This window comes from Leptonychotes weddellii, chromosome 13 (genome assembly GCF_054177405.1).
Source record: "Leptonychotes weddellii isolate Sample4059 chromosome 13, ASM5417740v2, whole genome shotgun sequence".
Taxonomy (NCBI): domain Eukaryota; kingdom Metazoa; phylum Chordata; class Mammalia; order Carnivora; family Phocidae; genus Leptonychotes; species Leptonychotes weddellii.
This window is the reverse complement of record NC_138381.1, coordinates 60,905,918-60,923,820: the sequence shown is the minus strand read 5'-3', so window position 1 is coordinate 60,923,820 and position 17,903 is coordinate 60,905,918. Positions and strand designations below refer to the sequence as shown.

The window sequence follows — 17,903 nt, the reverse complement described above, 5'->3', positions numbered from 1 at the left end:
TGCTCTCCTCTAGCGCGCTTTCCCATGGGGCCCAACGGCCAGCTTGCTTCCCGATTGGCTTAGCCGATGGGCTGTCTTCCGCCATCTTTGTTAAGGGTGCCAAGGGGCCTCCGGGCCGCCTTCAAGGTCTGGGCGGAGGCCCCGCCCCACTCGGTTTCTGGATACGTGCCGGAAGGTTCTAGCGCGCTGATATGTGCGCGTCCGGGGAGAACGTGCAACGCCTGCGGTGGGCACAGAGTGGGAGGGAAGCGGACGAGCGACGCTCACGTGGTGCTAGGGACCGTCTCTTAATTCTGCGCCAGCACTACTGGTGTTTCCGGAGCTGGAGAGCGCTTTTGGTCCCGAGCCCAGCTTCCCGAAAGGTCAGCGCTGACCCGGCTGCCCTACACGACCATAGAATGACAGAGACGCCCAGGGCTGAAAATGGGTCCTTAATATTGAACCAACGGCCTTTATTTCCTCCATCTTTATTTGATGATAATAAAAAAGCTAATTCTTTAAAATGAGCGCCTAAATAAATAAATAAATAAATAAAAATGAGCCCCTACTGGGTACCACGCAACAACCCTGTGCTTACGGCCCTGGGTTGTTGCAGAGGTTCAAAGAAATAATACGTGCAAAGCACTTAGAGCTTTAAGAAGTGAGCGCTCAGTAAATACGGGCTGCTAGTAGGTTTTACAGACGTAGCTAATAGGTGGCACAACTTGGGATTTGAACCCAGAACCACCTGTCTTTAATGGCTGCCTCTTCGCAGCCTGATACCTCCAAAATCCAAAGGATTCTCAGCTTTAGCGAAGTGCACTCATCGCTCACGTGAGTAAACTGAGGTCCAGCTGGGGAAGAGTTTCTTAGTAATCTCTACCACCCAAGACCACTCATTCTTTTCTAACTTTCCTGACGTCTTGTTTCCCTTGCCTCGTTCATTCGTTCGTTCATTCGTTCATTCATTCATTCATCCATTCTAGGTCCTGCCCCCAAAGAATCTTGGTCTAGGGGTTATGCCGATCCAGTTAGACCTCAGAGCTTGATATATATATGAACAGGGCATCTGGCAGGAAGGCACTCGAGTCCAAATATCCACCTCACCAGGGTGCTCACTGTTCACCCCCCAGCCTCATTAACTCAGCTCAATTTAAGAGCGCGGGACCTGGAGCCGCGGCCTGGATTCAAATGCCAACTTCACCACTTCGCTGGATGACCTGGGAAAGTGACTTTTTGTGTATGTGCGTGCCTCTATTTTCTCATCTGTAAAATAGGGGTCCCAGGTTGGTGGGAGGCTTTAAGGAAGTAATCTGTCTAGAGTCTTTAGCCAATGGTCTGGCAAGCAGTAAACTTAATAAATGATTTCTTATAATTAATCTTTGCAACTGTCCCAGGAATGAACACTGTGTTCCCCATTTAATAGATTAATAAAATGAGGCTCAGAGTACAGTCTCTTGCCTGAGGTCACACAGCTATAAAGTGTAACTAGGAAGTGTAGCATGCCGCATTTGAACCCCAGTCTCTTTGGCTCCAAAACTACAGTCAGTCGTGGGAAAGGATTGCTCCAACCACTCCACCCCGGAGAAAACGTGAAGAATATTAATATGTAAAACCCAAGCCTGGGAGAGGGGCTTCGGTGCGCGGGGTAATTTGCAGACGCTCCCTGCTGGCGGGGACCACACGACCTGTCCTTCAGCCCGGGACCTTCAGCCGGTCCCGCCGCGGCCGATTTGAGCGGTAGTGGAAGCTGAGGTGGTAACGGCAGCAGGACCCGCTGCAGTGGCTCCTGCCGAGGCGGAAGCGCCATGTCCGAGCCACCCCCACGGGATGCGGAGCGCGACCTTTTCCGGGACACGTGGGTGCGGTACCTAGGTGAGTGGGGGGCGAGGGGCACGGCGACTCCCCCACCATGTGGCTGGAGAGGCAGGGGTCGCCAGACGCCGGTCAGGGCCCTGGAGAAGGTGGAAGGATCATAGTTCTCATTCTGCATGGGCCAGAGACGGCTCAGCGAGGGCTCGGGACTTGCCCAAGGTCACACAGCTCAGGTCGGCTCAGCCCTGCCCTCGGGGTCTGTGCTGGTCAGTCTCCCAGGTGTAGGCTCCAACCGGGCTGGGAGAAACGGGGTGAGCGGGGCTGCCCTCTCGGGTATGTCTGGGCCCTGACTATGGAGTCGGTATCTGGACCCTCATACTGGCTCTGTTTGACACTCGGTTTTCTGCTCGGCATATAGAGATGAACACTGTCTCTCTCATGGGGTGGTAGTTGGAAGAGTAGAATGAAATAAGGCATAGGAAAGACCTGGCACATGGTGAGTGCCTGCCTCATCAGCCGACCTGCTCTTAGTCTCTGCATTAGTGCCCATGCTTCTAGAACCTAGACTGGGACGGCAAGGGAATGATAATTGTGACCGTACTCGGCTCTCCCACAGTCGCCCTAGAGTCGAGGTGGAAATCATGTTTGCCTTTTTATAGACTGGGAAACGGAAGCTCAGAGAAATAAAATCACTTATCTAAAGTCACCCAGCTACTATTTAGCAGGCTGGGATTAGGACTAGTGCCCCCTTGTGGAGCAAACCGTCCCCAGCACTGGAATTATTATTCTTATTCTTTTTCTTTTTTTAGAGAGACAGAAGGGGCTGAGGGAGAAGGAGAGAATCTTAAGCAGGCTCCACGCACAGCACAGAGCCCATCTCGGGGCTCGATCTCATAACCCTGAGATCATGACCTAAGCCAAAATCAAGAGTCAGATGCTTAATGGACTGAGCAACTCAGCCGCCCCCCACCATCAAAATTAAATGTCTCCTCCCCAACAGGCTATGCCAATGAGGTGGGAGAGGCATTCCGCTCCCTGGTGCCAGCAGCCGTGGTGTGGCTGAGCTATGGTGTGTCCAGCTCCTACGTGCTGGCCGATGCCATTGACAAGGGCAAGAAGGCGGGAGCTGTGAGTGTTGGCTTGTCCCTTAACCCCCTACCCTAGTCCACTCCCTTTGTGATTCCATCCACAGCCTGCGTGTGGTAAAATCCCTGGTGCGACAGTCCAATCCCAACAACCTTGCCTGTTGCAGTCCTGTTTTAGGGTAGCGCCCCCTGCCCCCAGCCCTGCATGTGACCTAGCCTGTACCCTACAGTTCTGGGTGTGAATGAGTCCACCCTCAGCCCTGAACTGGTACAGTCCAGAACCTGACAGTAGTGTGGTTCTGTCCCCACCCCCACCCCCCACTGGCCACTTCCCTCCCCTGCTCCAGCCTCATGCCCCTTCTCCACAGGGTTTCCCACCTCTGCCCCTGCTGGGTTAATTATCTCTTGTCCCTACCAGATACCGAGCTCTGAAGCAGGCCGCAGCACCAGGGTGACCGTGGCTGTGGTGGACACTTTCGTGTGGCAGGCTCTGGCTTCTGTGGCTATCCCAGGCTTCACTATCAACCGTGTGTGTGCTGCCTCTCTCTACATCCTGGGCACGGCCACGCGCTGGCCTCTGTCCATCCGCAAGTGGACCACCACTGCACTGGGGCTTCTGGTCATCCCTGTCATCGTCCACCCCATTGACAGGTGGGTGCCCCTTCCAGCCTCAGAGATCATCCACTCTGTAGGTGGTGAGAAGCTCCGAGAGACGTGGGGTGTCCCCACTTGGCATAGAACAATAGCAGCGGGGGCAGGGCTGGTAGTCAGGGCTCTGAGACAGAAAGGACAGTCTGTGCCTGTGTTCTGGCAAGTACTTTGGCAGTAAAGGTATGGGTGGTGCCTTGAGGGTATGGGACACAGGACCAATAAATTCTAGAAAGAAAACCCAGTGTTACAGAACAACCTGAGGCAGGCAGGAACAGGTGTACATTGGAGGGGATGGATTTGGGGAGATTTTGGTGACAAAAGCCTGAAGGAGACTGGGTTAAGTAAAATAAGAATGAATTGTTTCATGAAACTGAAAAGTCCAGAGTTATGCTGCCTTCAGGCATGGCTGGATTGAGGCACCCAAATGGTGTCATTAGGGGTCTTGGTCTCCCTATCCTGGTGCCCTTTTTCCCACACCACCCCATGTTGGCTTCACTCACTTTCCCCACCTAGGAGCTGAGATGGCCTCCAGCAGCTCCTAGCTTCCTTCCCACCAGCTTAGCAAGCCCCATAGGAAGCTTCTCATAGTTGACCAAAAAAATCCCAAGGAAGGTTGTCATTGGTCAATTCTGGACTGAGTGCCTACCCCTGAGCCAATTTCTCTTTTCTGATTGGCCACACTTGGGTCATGTGCCTGCTTTTAGACCCAGAGAATGGGGCCAACTCAATCAAACCAACAGAGAGTGGGAGGAGCAGCCCTTTCCCAAGGGAACACAGCTGATCCAAAGGCCCGAAGTGAGGCTTTTACCCTCCTTGTGCCTCAGTTTCCCCAACTGAATAAAGAAAAGGGTGATGTCTGCCACCTGGATGGCACTTGTGTCCTGCATCTAGGAGTCCCTTTCCTAGCCCTGATCTCCTACCCCCCTTTCCCTTCCTCCCAGGGGTCCCTTGCTCATCACTGTCTACCACCCCACAGGTCAGTGGACTTCCTCCTGGACTCCAGCCTGCGCAAGCTCTACCCCTCAGTGGAGAAGCCCAGCTCCTCCTGACCCTACCTGGTACTTGACCTGTGGTTTGGCCCACTCCCTGCTCTGGTCCAACTTCTTCCTCCTGCCAGGGGATGTGGATGCCTGGCTCCCTGCTGTCTGAGGCCCTGGCATCTGAGTATGTTTGAGCCAGATGGAAATTGAGAGACAAAGGCCTCAAAGAGTGGCAGCTGCTGTGACTCACAGAAAGGGAGACCTGAACCCCATCTGCTTCCATGGAATCCGTGATACTGAGGGGGAGTGGACCTGTCTTTTGACAAGAAAGTAACATCCTCCCATGGAGAATACAGAAGCCCGGATAGGGCAAGGAATATAGCCAAGATCACTTCGCAAGCTGGAGCCCCAGGAGCCCCAGGAGCCCCAGTGGCTTGGCACCATGGCAGTGTGGCTGGGCCGAGAAGCAGCAGACACTCGGAGAAATGCAGGAGTGTAGTTGCGGGCACCCTGAGGACTGATTGTCCAGCTAGCCCAGCCCTGGTGCCAGACCTGCTCCGGCCTGGCTGGAAGGCAGGACAGCCCCCGGCCCAATAAATCCTCAAGAAGTTGAGTTCTCTTCTCCTTTTCTTTTGGGGATGAGCAGGGGTGTGGTGGTGGGGAGCAGGCCCCGGGGGCCCTCAGGTAGGGGCTGACTTCTCCGGCCACGCATGGCTCACAGTATGTCAGGTACTCCTCACCCACCAACGCTCCCCTGCAGATGCCTGGGATCCCACCCTTGGTGCTCCCAGTCTCCTTTGGGCATTGACCTCTCTGCAAGCCTCCTAAAGCACCAACACCTCTGGAAGGGATACCACCGAAGCCTGATAGTGCCCAAGATGAAGACAATCCCCATAGGAGTATCAACGGGGGACTCCCAGGAGGAGACTCAGGAACCGTGGAGAAAAGGGAGCGACCCAGGAGGCTGTCCCTGGGAGCACTGAAGGGGGCATTCCTCCTTGATTCTGGGCCAGGCCCTTTTTTGGCTGCTAACAACTCAGAGGGGTAGAGAGATGGGGAGTGGGGTTTGGGATATGAAGCATGGGGCAGAAGCAGGCCTAGGTCGCTGTCGCTCAGCCCTGACCCAAGCCACAAACCAGCCGAGACCCTGGCCATGGCCCTTGAAGCTTGGGTGCAGACCTGGCGGCTAGCCCCCTCCCCAGAGAGACCCCCTGCACCTGGATGGGGACTTAACAGGGGCCTAGGGACTGGGCAGGATTGCTGGTGAGACAGGATGGGGGCTCAGGTTGTGGCTCATGCTCTGGGAGAGTCTGTAGCTACAGGGTGAGTCTCTCTGATGGTGGGCCTTTCTCTGCTGACCTCATCCCACAGCAGCTGGGTTCCTTTCCCAGGCTCCCCTTGCCCTGTGCCCAGGCTCCTACTGCTCCCTCCTGCTCCCTTCAATGCTCTGAGCCCCCTTCTAGGCCCCTCTCCAGTCCTGCACCTCCCTGCATCTCCCCACCAGGGTCGACCCACACCTGCATCCCTATGACATCTGGGCACTGCCACCCAGTTCCCTGCTCACTTGGTCTCTACCTTGGTCACTGACATCATGGTGTAAACATGTTCTTTTCTTGCCTTGGGACAAATAGCTTCATTTTCTCTCAACTTTCAGCATCAGTGAGCACATACCAGGTCAGAAGGTTAGAGGTGTGTAGAGGTTGGGTGGGTGGATGGCTTCAAGCCTTCTGGTGGGATATCTTTGTCTTCCCTTTGTCTCTGGGAAGTCCACTGAGGAGGCTTCCCACCGGATGATCTGGTCCTTTGAATTGAGTCAGGCTTCTGACGCCAGGGGTTGCAGAGGTGAGTGAGGGAGCCCTTTTCCAGAGCCTGGGCCCTTCTTGGGATCCCCTTCACAGTGGGAGACACTGGGGCCCCAGGTTCAGGGGCCCCCTGGCAATCCCAGTGGAACCTGGTTCTGGCCTCTTCCTTCCCCCCTTCCCCCACTTGGCCCCCATTCATGGCCTGCCAGGGTAAAGCCTGAAACCTCAGGCAAGTTAGCTGTGAGCTCATTCACTCCATCACTGTGGAAGCCACTCACCCCTCTGAGCCTCCTCATCCTGCAGAAGGATAACTGCTGTCCACTGTATATGGTTAGTAAATGCTACCTTTTTACTGCCAGGCAGCTCCTCTTTTTCTGTGATGACCATGTGATTCTCCCAAGAATCCTATGCAGTACTTCAATGTTTATAGCAATGTCCACAATAGCCAAACTATGCAAAGAGCCCAGATGTCCATTGACAGATGAATGGATAAAGAAGATGTGGTATATATACACAATGGAATATTAATCAGTCATCAAAAAATTGAAATCTTATCATTTGCAACAATGTGGATTGAACTAGAGGTATGCTAAGTGAAATAAGTCAATCAGAGAAAGACAATTACATGATTTCACTCATATGTGGAATTTAAGAAACAAAACAAGATCAGAGGGGAAGGGAGGGAAAAATAAGACGAAATCAGAGAGTGAGACAAGCCATAAGAGACTCTTAACTATAGGAAACAAACAGGGTTGCTGGAGGGGAGGGGAGTGGAGGGATGGGGTAAGTGCGTGATGGACATTAAGGAGGGAATGTGATGGAATGAACACTGGGTGTTATATGCAACTGATGAATCACTAAATTCTACTTCTGAAACTAATACACTACATGTTAATTAATTGAATTTAAATTAAAAAAAAAGAATCCTATGCAGTAGACAAAATCATCCCCGTTTTATTTTATTTTAAGATTTTATATATTTATTTGACAGAGAGAGACACAGCGAAAGAGGGAGCACAAGCAGAGGGAATGGGAGAGGGAGAAGCAGGTTTCCCACTGAGCAGGGAGCCCCATGCGGGGCTCGAACCCAGGACCCTGGGATCATGACCTGAGACAAAGGCAGACACTTAACGACTGAGCCACTCAGGCGCCCCCAAATCATCCCCATTTTAGAGATAAGGAAACTGAGGCTTGAGGTCACATAGGTACAAGGTAGTCCAGTACTCCCATACTCTCTCCACGTCATCAGCACAGTCTGGCTGGTGGAAGCTGTTGCCCATCCCCCTCACACCCATGACAGAGACTCTGCTCTGTGGTGTTGATGTCCATCCTAGGCCAGCATCTTCACCCACTGCCTCTGGCTCAGGACACGGAGCCTTGCAGGCATGTCTATAGCTCCAGGCCTAGGCAGTGGGGTCTAAGGAGTCCCCAATGCCTCCTGGGGTTTTCAAAGAAAAGGATGTTCACCAATGACTCTATGACTCATGGTTTTCCTGAGGTGGGGCTGGGGGAAATTCGTTCTCCAAGAGCAGGAGTTAGTCTTGGGTCTCCTGGGAGGTGATGCCCCTGGGAATGAGCAGGTCTTGTGCCTGCCACCTGTGAACTCGGGCAGGAGCGGTGGGGTGGTGGGCAAACCCATGGCTGGCCTGGGGGCACTGGAATCAGTGTGCTTCTCCCTTTGCTCCTTTAATGTTTGCTCAGGGGCCCAGCAGCCCCCTAGGCCGAAGTGGGGCCTCTCCTGGATGCCTAAGGCCTGGCCCATCTGGAGGCTTACTTTGCACGTCCTCTTGCTGTGGCCAGTGAGTGCTAGAGGTGTTCACAGGGGCCAGAACCGAGATCGTTACCTTTTTAGGAATCATTTTAAACATAGCCATTATTAAAAATTAAATAATGGGGAGAGGCGCCTGGGTGGCTCAGTTGGTTAGGCGTCTGCCTTCGACTCAGGTCATGATCTCAGGGTCCTGGGATCCAGCCCTGCTTCGGGCTCCACGCTCAGCCTGGAGTCTGCTGCTCTCTCCCTCTGCCCCTCCCCCACTTGTCCCCCCCTCAAATAAATAAATAAAATCTTTAAAAAGGTTAAATAATGGAGAGAGGCTAGCACAAGGTAGCTGCGGCATGTGAAGGAGCGTGAAGGGCCTGGTTGCTGTAATAACTGGAGGAGCCTCTGGTCTAGGTCTGCCCACGGTGGAGCGACTGGTGGGGCAAGGGGCCACTGCTGTGTTTCTGGACCTGCCCAACTCTGATGGGCAACGTGCAGTAACTCTAAAAAAGTATAGCTTCTTAACTCTGCTTAGTGACTTCTTTTGGGTAGCCTGAAATAGGTCACGAGGGGACTTTCTACACCATGGAGATCAACAAATCAGGGTCCCCCCGCCGGGGGAGCCAAGGGTTAAATGTTTACCAGCACACCACTGCTCTGGCCCTCCTGCCAACCCAGGAGGTGGGTCATAGCACCATCCTCCTGTGCAGACCCCCATCTAGGATCAGACAGGGCAAGTGACTTGGCAGAAGCCTCACAGCCTTCAGGGTCACAGGTAAGACTCAACCCTGCTCTGCTCTTTCTCCTCCCCAAACAACCAGGCAAAGAGAAGGGAAGGTGGCCTTGGCTGCAGCCCCTGCTTGTCTGGAGCCTTCACTCCAGCTTTTTCCTCCTCCAGCTGCTCCCCCAGCACCTGATGCTTGGGCTCAGGCCTTTCTCGCTCACTCTTCCCTGGGTGTTTCCATTCACTCATGTAGCTTCTGGCCCCAATCCTCTGCCACCACATGCCCTATCTGTCCCCTCCAGGCTTGGATGAGGGCAGCAGCCTCTGGCTTGTCTCCTCCCATCCTGCCCCCAGCTTTTCTATCTAGCCAACCACTTCTTAAAATGTTCAGAAAACTGTCCAGACCCCTTGCAGTGGCTCTTAGAGCCCTTAGACCCCACCCTTGCCCCCTACTCTAAATCTTCATTTCAGCCGTTCTGTCCTTTTTGGTTTCTTGGATCTGGCATTTGTCTCGACTGGGCTTTCTCATACACTGTTCCCTCCAAATGGGACACTCCCTTCCAACCTTTTCCCCACTGCTTCCTGCAGGCCCATGCACCCTCCCCTGACTATAGCCCACTTAATACCTTCCCCCTCAAGGTACCCTCTGATCCCCTAGGACTGGCATGGGAGCCTCCTCTGCGCTTCCTCCAGCCCAATATTTCCTCCACTGCCTGAGAGGAGGGCCAGACCCCTGTTGGGATCGGGGGCAGGGAGGCTTGTCTTTCCCCATCCTCCTCAGGGCTTTGTCCAAGCGCATTCTGGGAATTGGGAATCCCAGGGGCCACCTTCATGCAATGCTCAGCATCACCACAAGGAGGCAGCACCACAAAACATGCTCTTGTTGGCTGGTTCAAACTGCCTCCAGGATTATTGAGAACAGTGTGGGTCAAGTCCTGTGCTAAGCACTTCCTGTGATGTGGCTCATTTACTCTTTACAATCACATCATAGTTAGGTCCCTGTTTCCTGGAGCTGGAGTCACTGGCCCAAGCTCACACAGTGTGGCCCCCACCCCTCCCTGCCCACCCACATAACTCAACATTCCTCCCACCTCCTCCACCTTCCCTCTCTCCCTCTCCCCTAACCCCCCTCCCCCAGCCCAGTTCTGATTCTGTATCTACTGCCTCCAAGCCCGTGGCTCTCTACACAGTTGGGGAGCAGCTGACTCACAGGCTGTGTGATCATGGGCAAGTTACCCAACTTCTCTGAGCCTTGGTTTCCTCACCAAACAATTCTCTGTAATGACCTCCTGAAGCTGCTGCCAGGATTACAGGAGAAATGACTCACAAAGCGTTCAGCCAGAGCAGGGCTCACCAGAGAGAGCTCCACAAACATTGGCTATTATCAGTGTGTCAAGAGGCCTCTCCTTCAAGGACAAATGATTGAATCATTCCACCTGATAACCAACCAGATATAAATTATGCCAATTATATGCTTCAAGATTCCACTACTAAGAATTTATTCAGAGGAAATAATGGGCAATCGTCCCAAGGTGTGCAGCTGAGGATCATTGTCATGGTCTTATTTGTAGGAACTAAAAATCTTGGAAACTCCTTAAATGCCCAACGAATAGAGGAACATTCTTCTGATCTGATCATGCTGGTGGCTGAATCTCCCCAGAGGCCTTCTGTTCTGATACCTTCTATGACTCCTGACAGCCCCCAGGATCCAATCTGAACACCTCAGCCTGGCATTCAGAGCCTCAAGGTCTTGGTAGCCTTCTCTCTCACCATGACGCATCCACGCACCTGCATTCCTGCCTCCGTTGAGGCCTTGCCATTCCCCGGATGTGCCCTGCATGTTAACCTCTGTGCCTTCACTCAGGCCACGCCACCGGCCAGGAGTGCCCTCTCCCCATCTGTCTTCCTCTGTTGCCAGCCCTCAGCGTCCAGCTCTGATGGTATCTGCCCCATGAATGCTTCTCGACTTTTCCTCCCAGACAGGATCATCTTGCCGTACAGCACCCTCAGTCATCACGCTGCCCCCCTCCCCTTGGACGAGAGTTATGAAAGACACCCACAGAAAACCTGGATGGAGCGCTTGCTGTCTGGCAGGCACTGCACCAAGCCTTGTGTTACATATAACCTCGTAAGAGCCAATGAGGTAGACACCATCCCCATCCTACAGCTGAGAAAATGAAGCCCACTGTGCGGTAAGCCTTCCGCAGCGGTAACTCTTAACTAACCTTATTAAATCCTCATGAGTAAGGAGGACTTTGGGGTCCTTTCTAAAATCAGGAGGCATGGCGGGCAGGGGGGGGAGTGTGGAAGTATTTGGCCTGTGCCCCACTCAGCCATAGGGGCTCCAGGTGAAGCGGTTCCTTCCCCAGCCTCTTCTGGGCCAATTTAAGGAAGCTTGTGGGGGGCTGGCCATTTTCTTTTCATTATGGCCGCCACCAGGGGGCTCCTGCGGGTTGTTCTGGTCTTGCTGCAGCTTGGTGAGGTCTGGGCAGTGAGGCTCCCTTAGGATCTGGAGTGCTGGGTGGGGGTCCTTCCCCCTGCCCTCCCTGAGCTGAGCCTCCCCCCTGCCAGCAGTGCACCTGGTGAGCCTCCTTGAGGATAACTCGTCCCATGCTGTCTGGCCTGGGCAGCAGTAGGGGCCTGGCTGGGGAGCCCAAGCCTCAAGAAGCAGGACTGCCCTCAAGTCTAGGATGGTCCTGTTCAGCCTGGGACAAGGCTGAAAGGCTCCCAAGAAGCAGGGTGAAGGTCAGGGAAGAGGAACGGGCGACCCAGCGTTCTGGTGTCCTCAGCTCTCAGCGGGGGAAGAAACAAGGGACTCCAGGGCTGGAGGCTATGGGAGGTGAGGCCAAGCGTTGAAAGGCAACCAGCACAGCAACTCATAGGCCTTTAGGAAAGAAGTTCCCTCCTCCAGGTATGCCCAGGATGCCAAGCCTCACCTCCCACAGCCTCCAGCCCTGGAGTCCCTTGTTTCTTCCCCCCCTGAGAGCTGAGGACACCAGAACCCTGAGTCACCCGTTCTTCTTCCCTGACCTTCACCCTGCTTCTTGGGAGCCTTTCAGCCTTGTCCCAGGCTGAACAGGACCATTCTGGACTTGAGGGCTGTCCTGCTTCTTGAGGCTTGGGCTCCCCAGCCAAGCCAAACTTGCGGGCAGGGTCCCACCCCACCTCTGTACCTCTGGCCTCTAAGACAGAGCCAGCCATGAAGTAAATACCTAGCAAACACTAAACAAATGCCTTAAATTCTTACCTAAAAAAAACCACACACACACACACACCACACACACACAAAACTCCCCTAAAACTCCTTTCTGGTCTTTGGTCTGCCTGAGGCCCTCTGGGTAGAGATGATCCCTCCTGAGATAGTGCAGCAAGGTGGTCAGAAGACCAAATGGTAAAAAGAATTCACTGGGGGCCATGCAGGGGTGAGTGAGCTTTTAAACAGTTGCTCGCCCAGATGTAAAGACGTTTCTGTTAGGGAGGGGGTAAAGTTAAACTCAGCTTTCATTTTAATGCCATTTGCTATCCTCTGAGTCTGACCATATCAAAACTCCAACCTTTCAATATTTCCAGAAGAGCCCTTGCTTCCGAGTTTGAATCTGAGTTCTGCAGCTGATAGCTCCATGTACCATGGGCAGATGGTAGCAGGACTTCCTGCCTCTATTTCCACATCTGTAAAACAGAGGTGGTCGTGCAGTTCACACAGCATGTGTGAATTTGCCCCTAACGACAGCTATGATGATACTCAGTGCTGGTCAAGCTTATTTAGTAGGTTCTCCTTGACCTTTCCACTCCCATTACCTCCCCCGTGGGAACTTGCCCAGGGCTTGCCCTTCAGTCTGTCTGTGGGGACCCACCAGACCCGCTTGACCTATGGTGCCCCCTCCTCTGCAGTCACCCAGCCTAGGCTGCTCCTCGGGCAGGAAGCAAACAGTTCTGCTGCAGCCGGCCCATTACGGACCCCACAGAGCCCTCCAAAGGACCCCCCCCCAGGAGCCCTCACCCCATACCCCACAGCCCCTGCAGGTGACCCTCCAGGTACTGCGTGGTGAGTCTCAGGGCTGGTGTATGTAGCCATGGTGGGGGTGGAGTGGGGACCCCTGAGGATTGCCTAAGGAGGGCAGAGTGTGGGCCACCTGTACCATCCTGTGTCGGGCCTCAGTCTTCTGCCCTTGGTGGGACAGGTGTGCACCCATTTGGTAGATGAGACCAGGGTAAGAGAACTGAAGTTCAACCTTTTCTCTGAGCCTCCATCATCCCACCTGTAAAATGGGTATAGCAAACATTTCTAGGACCATTCAGGAATAAATGGAATTATGGTTGCGACCTAATAGGCATGCAGTAGATGCTTGTTAGGAGGCGACCATGACTACTTGCTGGGAATAACCCTCTTCCCTCTCTTCCCTCAGATGGCTTGCCTATGTAGAAGGCTCATGGCAGACTCTTGAAGCCTGCATCCAGCTGGTATCAAACTGGGCTGTGAAACTCTATGTGGATGAGTGTGTGGGCTCTCAGAACTGGTACCTGAACCACTCCCAGAGGATATACACCCTTGTCTTCCACCGAGGGTCTATGAGGCTGCGGGGAGAGCAAGAGGGAGGGCAGAGGGCTTATCCCTACCCTGGGGTCTTGGCTTAGCTGGACCGTTGGTGTAATCACGTATAGAGATCTGTCTTTTTGCACTTGGTCATTGGTGACCAGGCTTTTTTTGTGTCTGGTTTGAACTTGTCTGGGTCTGAACATGTCCAACCGGGCTGTGAGTTTGGCAAAGGATGGGCTGTCCTTCCCAGCCAGGGTGCAAGCTGTTGAGCGGCTGCAGAAGCCTTAGAGTCTTATCACTTGGGGCTGATTTTCTAACATCTGCTCTTTGCTCAGGCTAAACACAACTGTCCCTGAGCTCCAGTAATGGGGTGGACATTCTCTAATGTGGCTTTAAGTGGCAAGAAGGTCCCAGAATATGAGCCTCTTCATGCCTTCCCAGGAAACTTGGTCTGGCCAGTCTCTGAGCTGAAGGTCCCTCTGGTCCCCTTGGCTGTCCCCAGATGCCACTCAATAGGCCCCAGGTCTGGCCCTTGGTCCCAGCAGGATGAGACACTACAGTTCGGTGTGGAGGCCTTCATGCTCAACAATGATGTGGAAGAGAATGAGGTGAGGGCCGTGCCTCAGTCCCAGCTGGAGGTCTGGGGACTCTCTTCCTATTACTCTGCTTCCCTTCCCAGGACTATTTTGGGTAGAGCGGGGGGTCAGCCCAGAGAGGGGTACTGGATCCCCTGATAGGGTCTACAGATTCAGCAAATAAAACTACAGGATTTCCAGTGAAGCTTGAGTTTCAAATAAAAAATGATTTTTTTTAGTATAAACAGGTCACACATATTCCCCGAGACCCATTTAGACTAAATTTTAAGATATTTAAATGGATGCCTGTATTTTATCTGGCAACCCTAACCCCTGAGAATGGCAGTGGGATAGGGATCCAGAGGAGCCATGGGAGCCCAGGAGGACCCTCTCAATGGGTGTTGGTGTTCCAGATTCTTCCTTAGTCCATCCTTCCAAGGTGTATATCACTTGCTTGGTGAGCATCTGGAGTTGGACAAGACCCTTTGAGACTGGTCGGAAATCCTGTTTTTACAACACTTCCTCATACAGGTGAAGGTTCTTTCTTTCGAGCTGTGGGACACTGGGCAAACCCCTTCCCCATTTTGGGCCTTGGGGGTAGGGGGACCCATTTCCAAAGTGAAAGTGTTTGCTGCCATGATGTGCGGGCCCTGGGTCCTGGAAGCTGGGCAGTAGGGAGAGGTGGAAGGCCCCACCTGGCCCTATACTGGGATGCTTCATCTGTACCATGGGAAATCCTTATGCTGGAAATGTAGGTGGCCTCTCCCTGGTATAGGCAAACCAGGGAGAGGGGGGTCCAGAGAGGCCAGGGGATAGCCTGCTGTCACCCAGCTAATAGGGGCCATGCTGGAATTGGGATTCGGGGCGGGCCTCTCCCCCGGGGCAGACTGTCTTCCCCCTACTCCCCCCACCCCCCCGACTGAGCATGTCTTTCTGTCTGGACCATTGGCAGCTCGCAGCTGGTAAGTGGGAGAGCTCTGTGCATGACGGCTGTGACTTCAGCTGCTCCCATCCACAAAGAGGCTGGCGCTGTGGTAAGGCAGAGTAGGACCAGGTTAGAGGGACCACTGGGGGGGGCAGGGCCATGGCCTGTGTGGCACTGAATCTGCCACGGGCATGGCCCCTGGGCTGGGAGGGTAGACAGGGTGGTAAGTCAGGGGGCAGGGGCTGGGAAGAAATCGTGGCTGGGGTGGGGTAGGCTGTGGGCCATCAGGTTGCCTGCAGCTGCCTCTTCTGTCCCATGGAGCTTGGAGGGGGCAGCTTGCTCTGCTTGGTGCCAGGACCTATGCTGGGGACACTAATGACTCATTCTCCTGCCCTCCTTTACCAAGCAAATACAATAAACAAATATATAACCATCCAAGACGACTTAGATACTTCAAAAAAGATCTAATCCTACAACACAAACCATCGTTAATGAACATCTTAGTGTAACCATATCCAGGCAGGTTTTGTTGTATGTACACATGAATATAATGGTCCAGTTTTTTTTTTTTTTTTTAAAGATTTTATTTATTTATTTAAGACAGAGAATGAGAGAGAGCACATGAGAGGGATTAGGGTCAGAGAGAGAAGCAGACTCCCCGCCGAGCAGGGAGCCCGATGCGGGACTCGATCCCGGGACTCCAGGATCATGACCTGAGCCGAAGGCAGTCGCTCAACCAACTGAGCCACCCAGGCGCCCCTATAATGGTCCAGTTTTTATGGTATTCTATAACCTTCTAGAATACTCTACAGACAGCTCTGTCGGTCAGATACCTCTTTGACATTTATTTATTTATTTATTTTTAAAGATTTTATTTATTTATTTGAGAGAGAATGAGAGAGAGAGCACATGAGAGGGGGGAGGGTCAGAGGGAGGAGCAGACTCCCTGCCGAGCAGAGAGCCCGATGCGGGACTCGATCCCGGGACTCCAGGATCATGACCCGAGCCGAAGGCAGGCGCTTAACCAACTGAGCCACCCAGGCGCCCCCTCTTTGACATTTATGATGTATATCCACGGGATGGAAGTATTAGCATTGAATCAGTACCTTGGGGATGGCTATTTGTGTTGTTCAGTTATTTTCTCTTAATTCCTGTTAGGTGACACTTCACTGCCCCCTGCCCCCATTTAGCAGTTGAACACACACCTACTTAGGAGTTAGCTGGCTCGGAGCCTCTGCCAGGGGCTGGGAGGGGAGGAAGATGCCAGGACTAACAGCTTCCCCTCCCCAGAGTTCCCAGGTGAAGGAAACACCCATATGGTGGTTGTGGGGCCACTGAAGTTCAAGAAGCTGCCGACATCATGGTTTAAATGGAGGTGCAGGGCTGGGAGGCAGCCTAGGCCCGAAAAGGTCTGGTCACCCCCTCCACCATCCAGGTTCATGGACACTTGCCTTCAGTCCTGACCTCACTGCCCTGTCCTATCCCCAGCCACACCCTGCTTCCCCACATGTTCCTGGTTTTTCTTTTCCTACTTTGAAGAACTCTGGGCTCAAGGTCTGCTCCAGCTGTCCTGCATGGCCTGTCCCACACCTCTGGGCAGTCCTGAGCCACTCCCTCGCCCCATCCCTCCCAGCCTCTTGCAAGACGCTGAAGGACTTGGTGGCGTTGGTGTTGGCATTCAGTGGGGTCACTCCGCTGCTGACCCTGAAGAAGGTGGGCAAGGTCTTCCAGCTGCACTGCCCCCTCGGCTGGCTGGGGAGCATGCTGGGGGCGGGGGCGGCCTGTCCGATCAGGACACCCAGGAGGTGGAGTCAGTGGCTGGGGCAATGGAGAGACCCTCTTCTGAAGAGGAGATTGATATGATGTCCCAGTCTACCCATCAAGGAAAGCTGGGAGGCAGCAGGCCCTTCGGAAGACAACTAAACCACCCTTTTATTTACGCACAATAAAGATTTCTATTTCTCTAGTGCTCTGGTCTTGCCTTAACTCTCCCTGGCACTCATGTGTGTTGGGGGATAAATATGACCTCTTAACTGCATGATGTGAAGTGGGCTCTCTGGGGAGGGTGCCTGTTTAGCACCAGTTGGCTTGTTCTCTGCCCATGGGTTGCCCTGGCCTGGAGTCTGCATGGAGTCTGCATGGAGTCTGCCCAGACTGCCAAATTTGATCTGTCTTATGGGAAATAGCCTGCAGCCACCAAGGGCAGCCGAGACCTTTCCTTCCTGGTCACTTCTGGGCCGTTGGCACAGAAATGTAATTGCCCTTCACACACGGTAGGGAGCATGCGGGCCTCGGTCTTCCTGCCCCTACACTGCTTGCTGACCACTGCTGGAATGGGGTGCCCGTTAGCCACGGTGACAAAGTAGGGCCTTTCCCCCTCCCCCCTTCACCACCTCCTGGACTTTGAGAACTGGAACTAAGTGGCCCCTGAGTGAGGCTGGGGCCCCGGGAGGGCTATTTCCCACGGATGGTGGAAATAGAGTAGGAGCTGGTTTGCCGTGGCTGGGCGTCAGCAGATGCTGAGGGGCGCTTTTTGGTCCTTGGCTTCAGCCCTGGCCTAGGCTCCAGGGGCTGCCCCTGCCTCCGGGTAGCAAGTACCCTTCTGCTCAGAGTGAGGTCTCTGATCGGCAGTAGAGGAGATCAGGCAAATGAGGGCATCTGGTGGTGCTGCACCATCGACTCCAGGCCAACCACTCCCAGGAACCCCTTGGCCCGCATTGCTGGTGCTACCACAGTCTTCCAAGAGAATGACCCCATGCCCCTCTTTCCTTTCTCCCCTGTTTCTCCCCTCCCTCTCCCTCTCCCTCATTTGTACGGTGGCCAGATAAAATACAGGATGCCCCATTAAGTTTTAATTTCAGATAAACAATTTTAAGTACGTTCCATATATTGCTTTCCCCCCCCAAAAATCTGACAATGCTCTCTTCCTCTTCCTTTCCTTTCTCCCTCACCTTCCCCAACTCTGAGAATCAGCAGTCTTGTCTTATTCTGGAAAATTGCTACAGTAATGTGAATTTGGTGGGAGTGAGTAGGTGGGGGAGGGTGGCCTTAAGTGTTATTTTTGCTACCCA

At 53.5% G+C, this 17,903-nt stretch overlaps 1 protein-coding gene across 1 annotated transcript; it reads left to right on the top strand.

Moving 5' to 3' along the window:
- The first annotated feature begins 1,513 nt into the window (after nt 1-1,513).
- Nucleotides 1,514-5,123, top strand: MTFP1 (mitochondrial fission process 1). Its single transcript, XM_006742212.3, has 4 exons — nt 1,514-1,854; nt 2,795-2,922; nt 3,298-3,530; nt 4,507-5,123. Exons 1-4 carry the CDS (start codon nt 1,788-1,790, stop codon nt 4,577-4,579), a joined length of 501 nt encoding a protein of 166 aa, XP_006742275.1. The 5' UTR covers nt 1,514-1,787; the 3' UTR covers nt 4,580-5,123.
- The last annotated feature ends 12,780 nt before the right edge of the window (nt 5,124-17,903 follow it).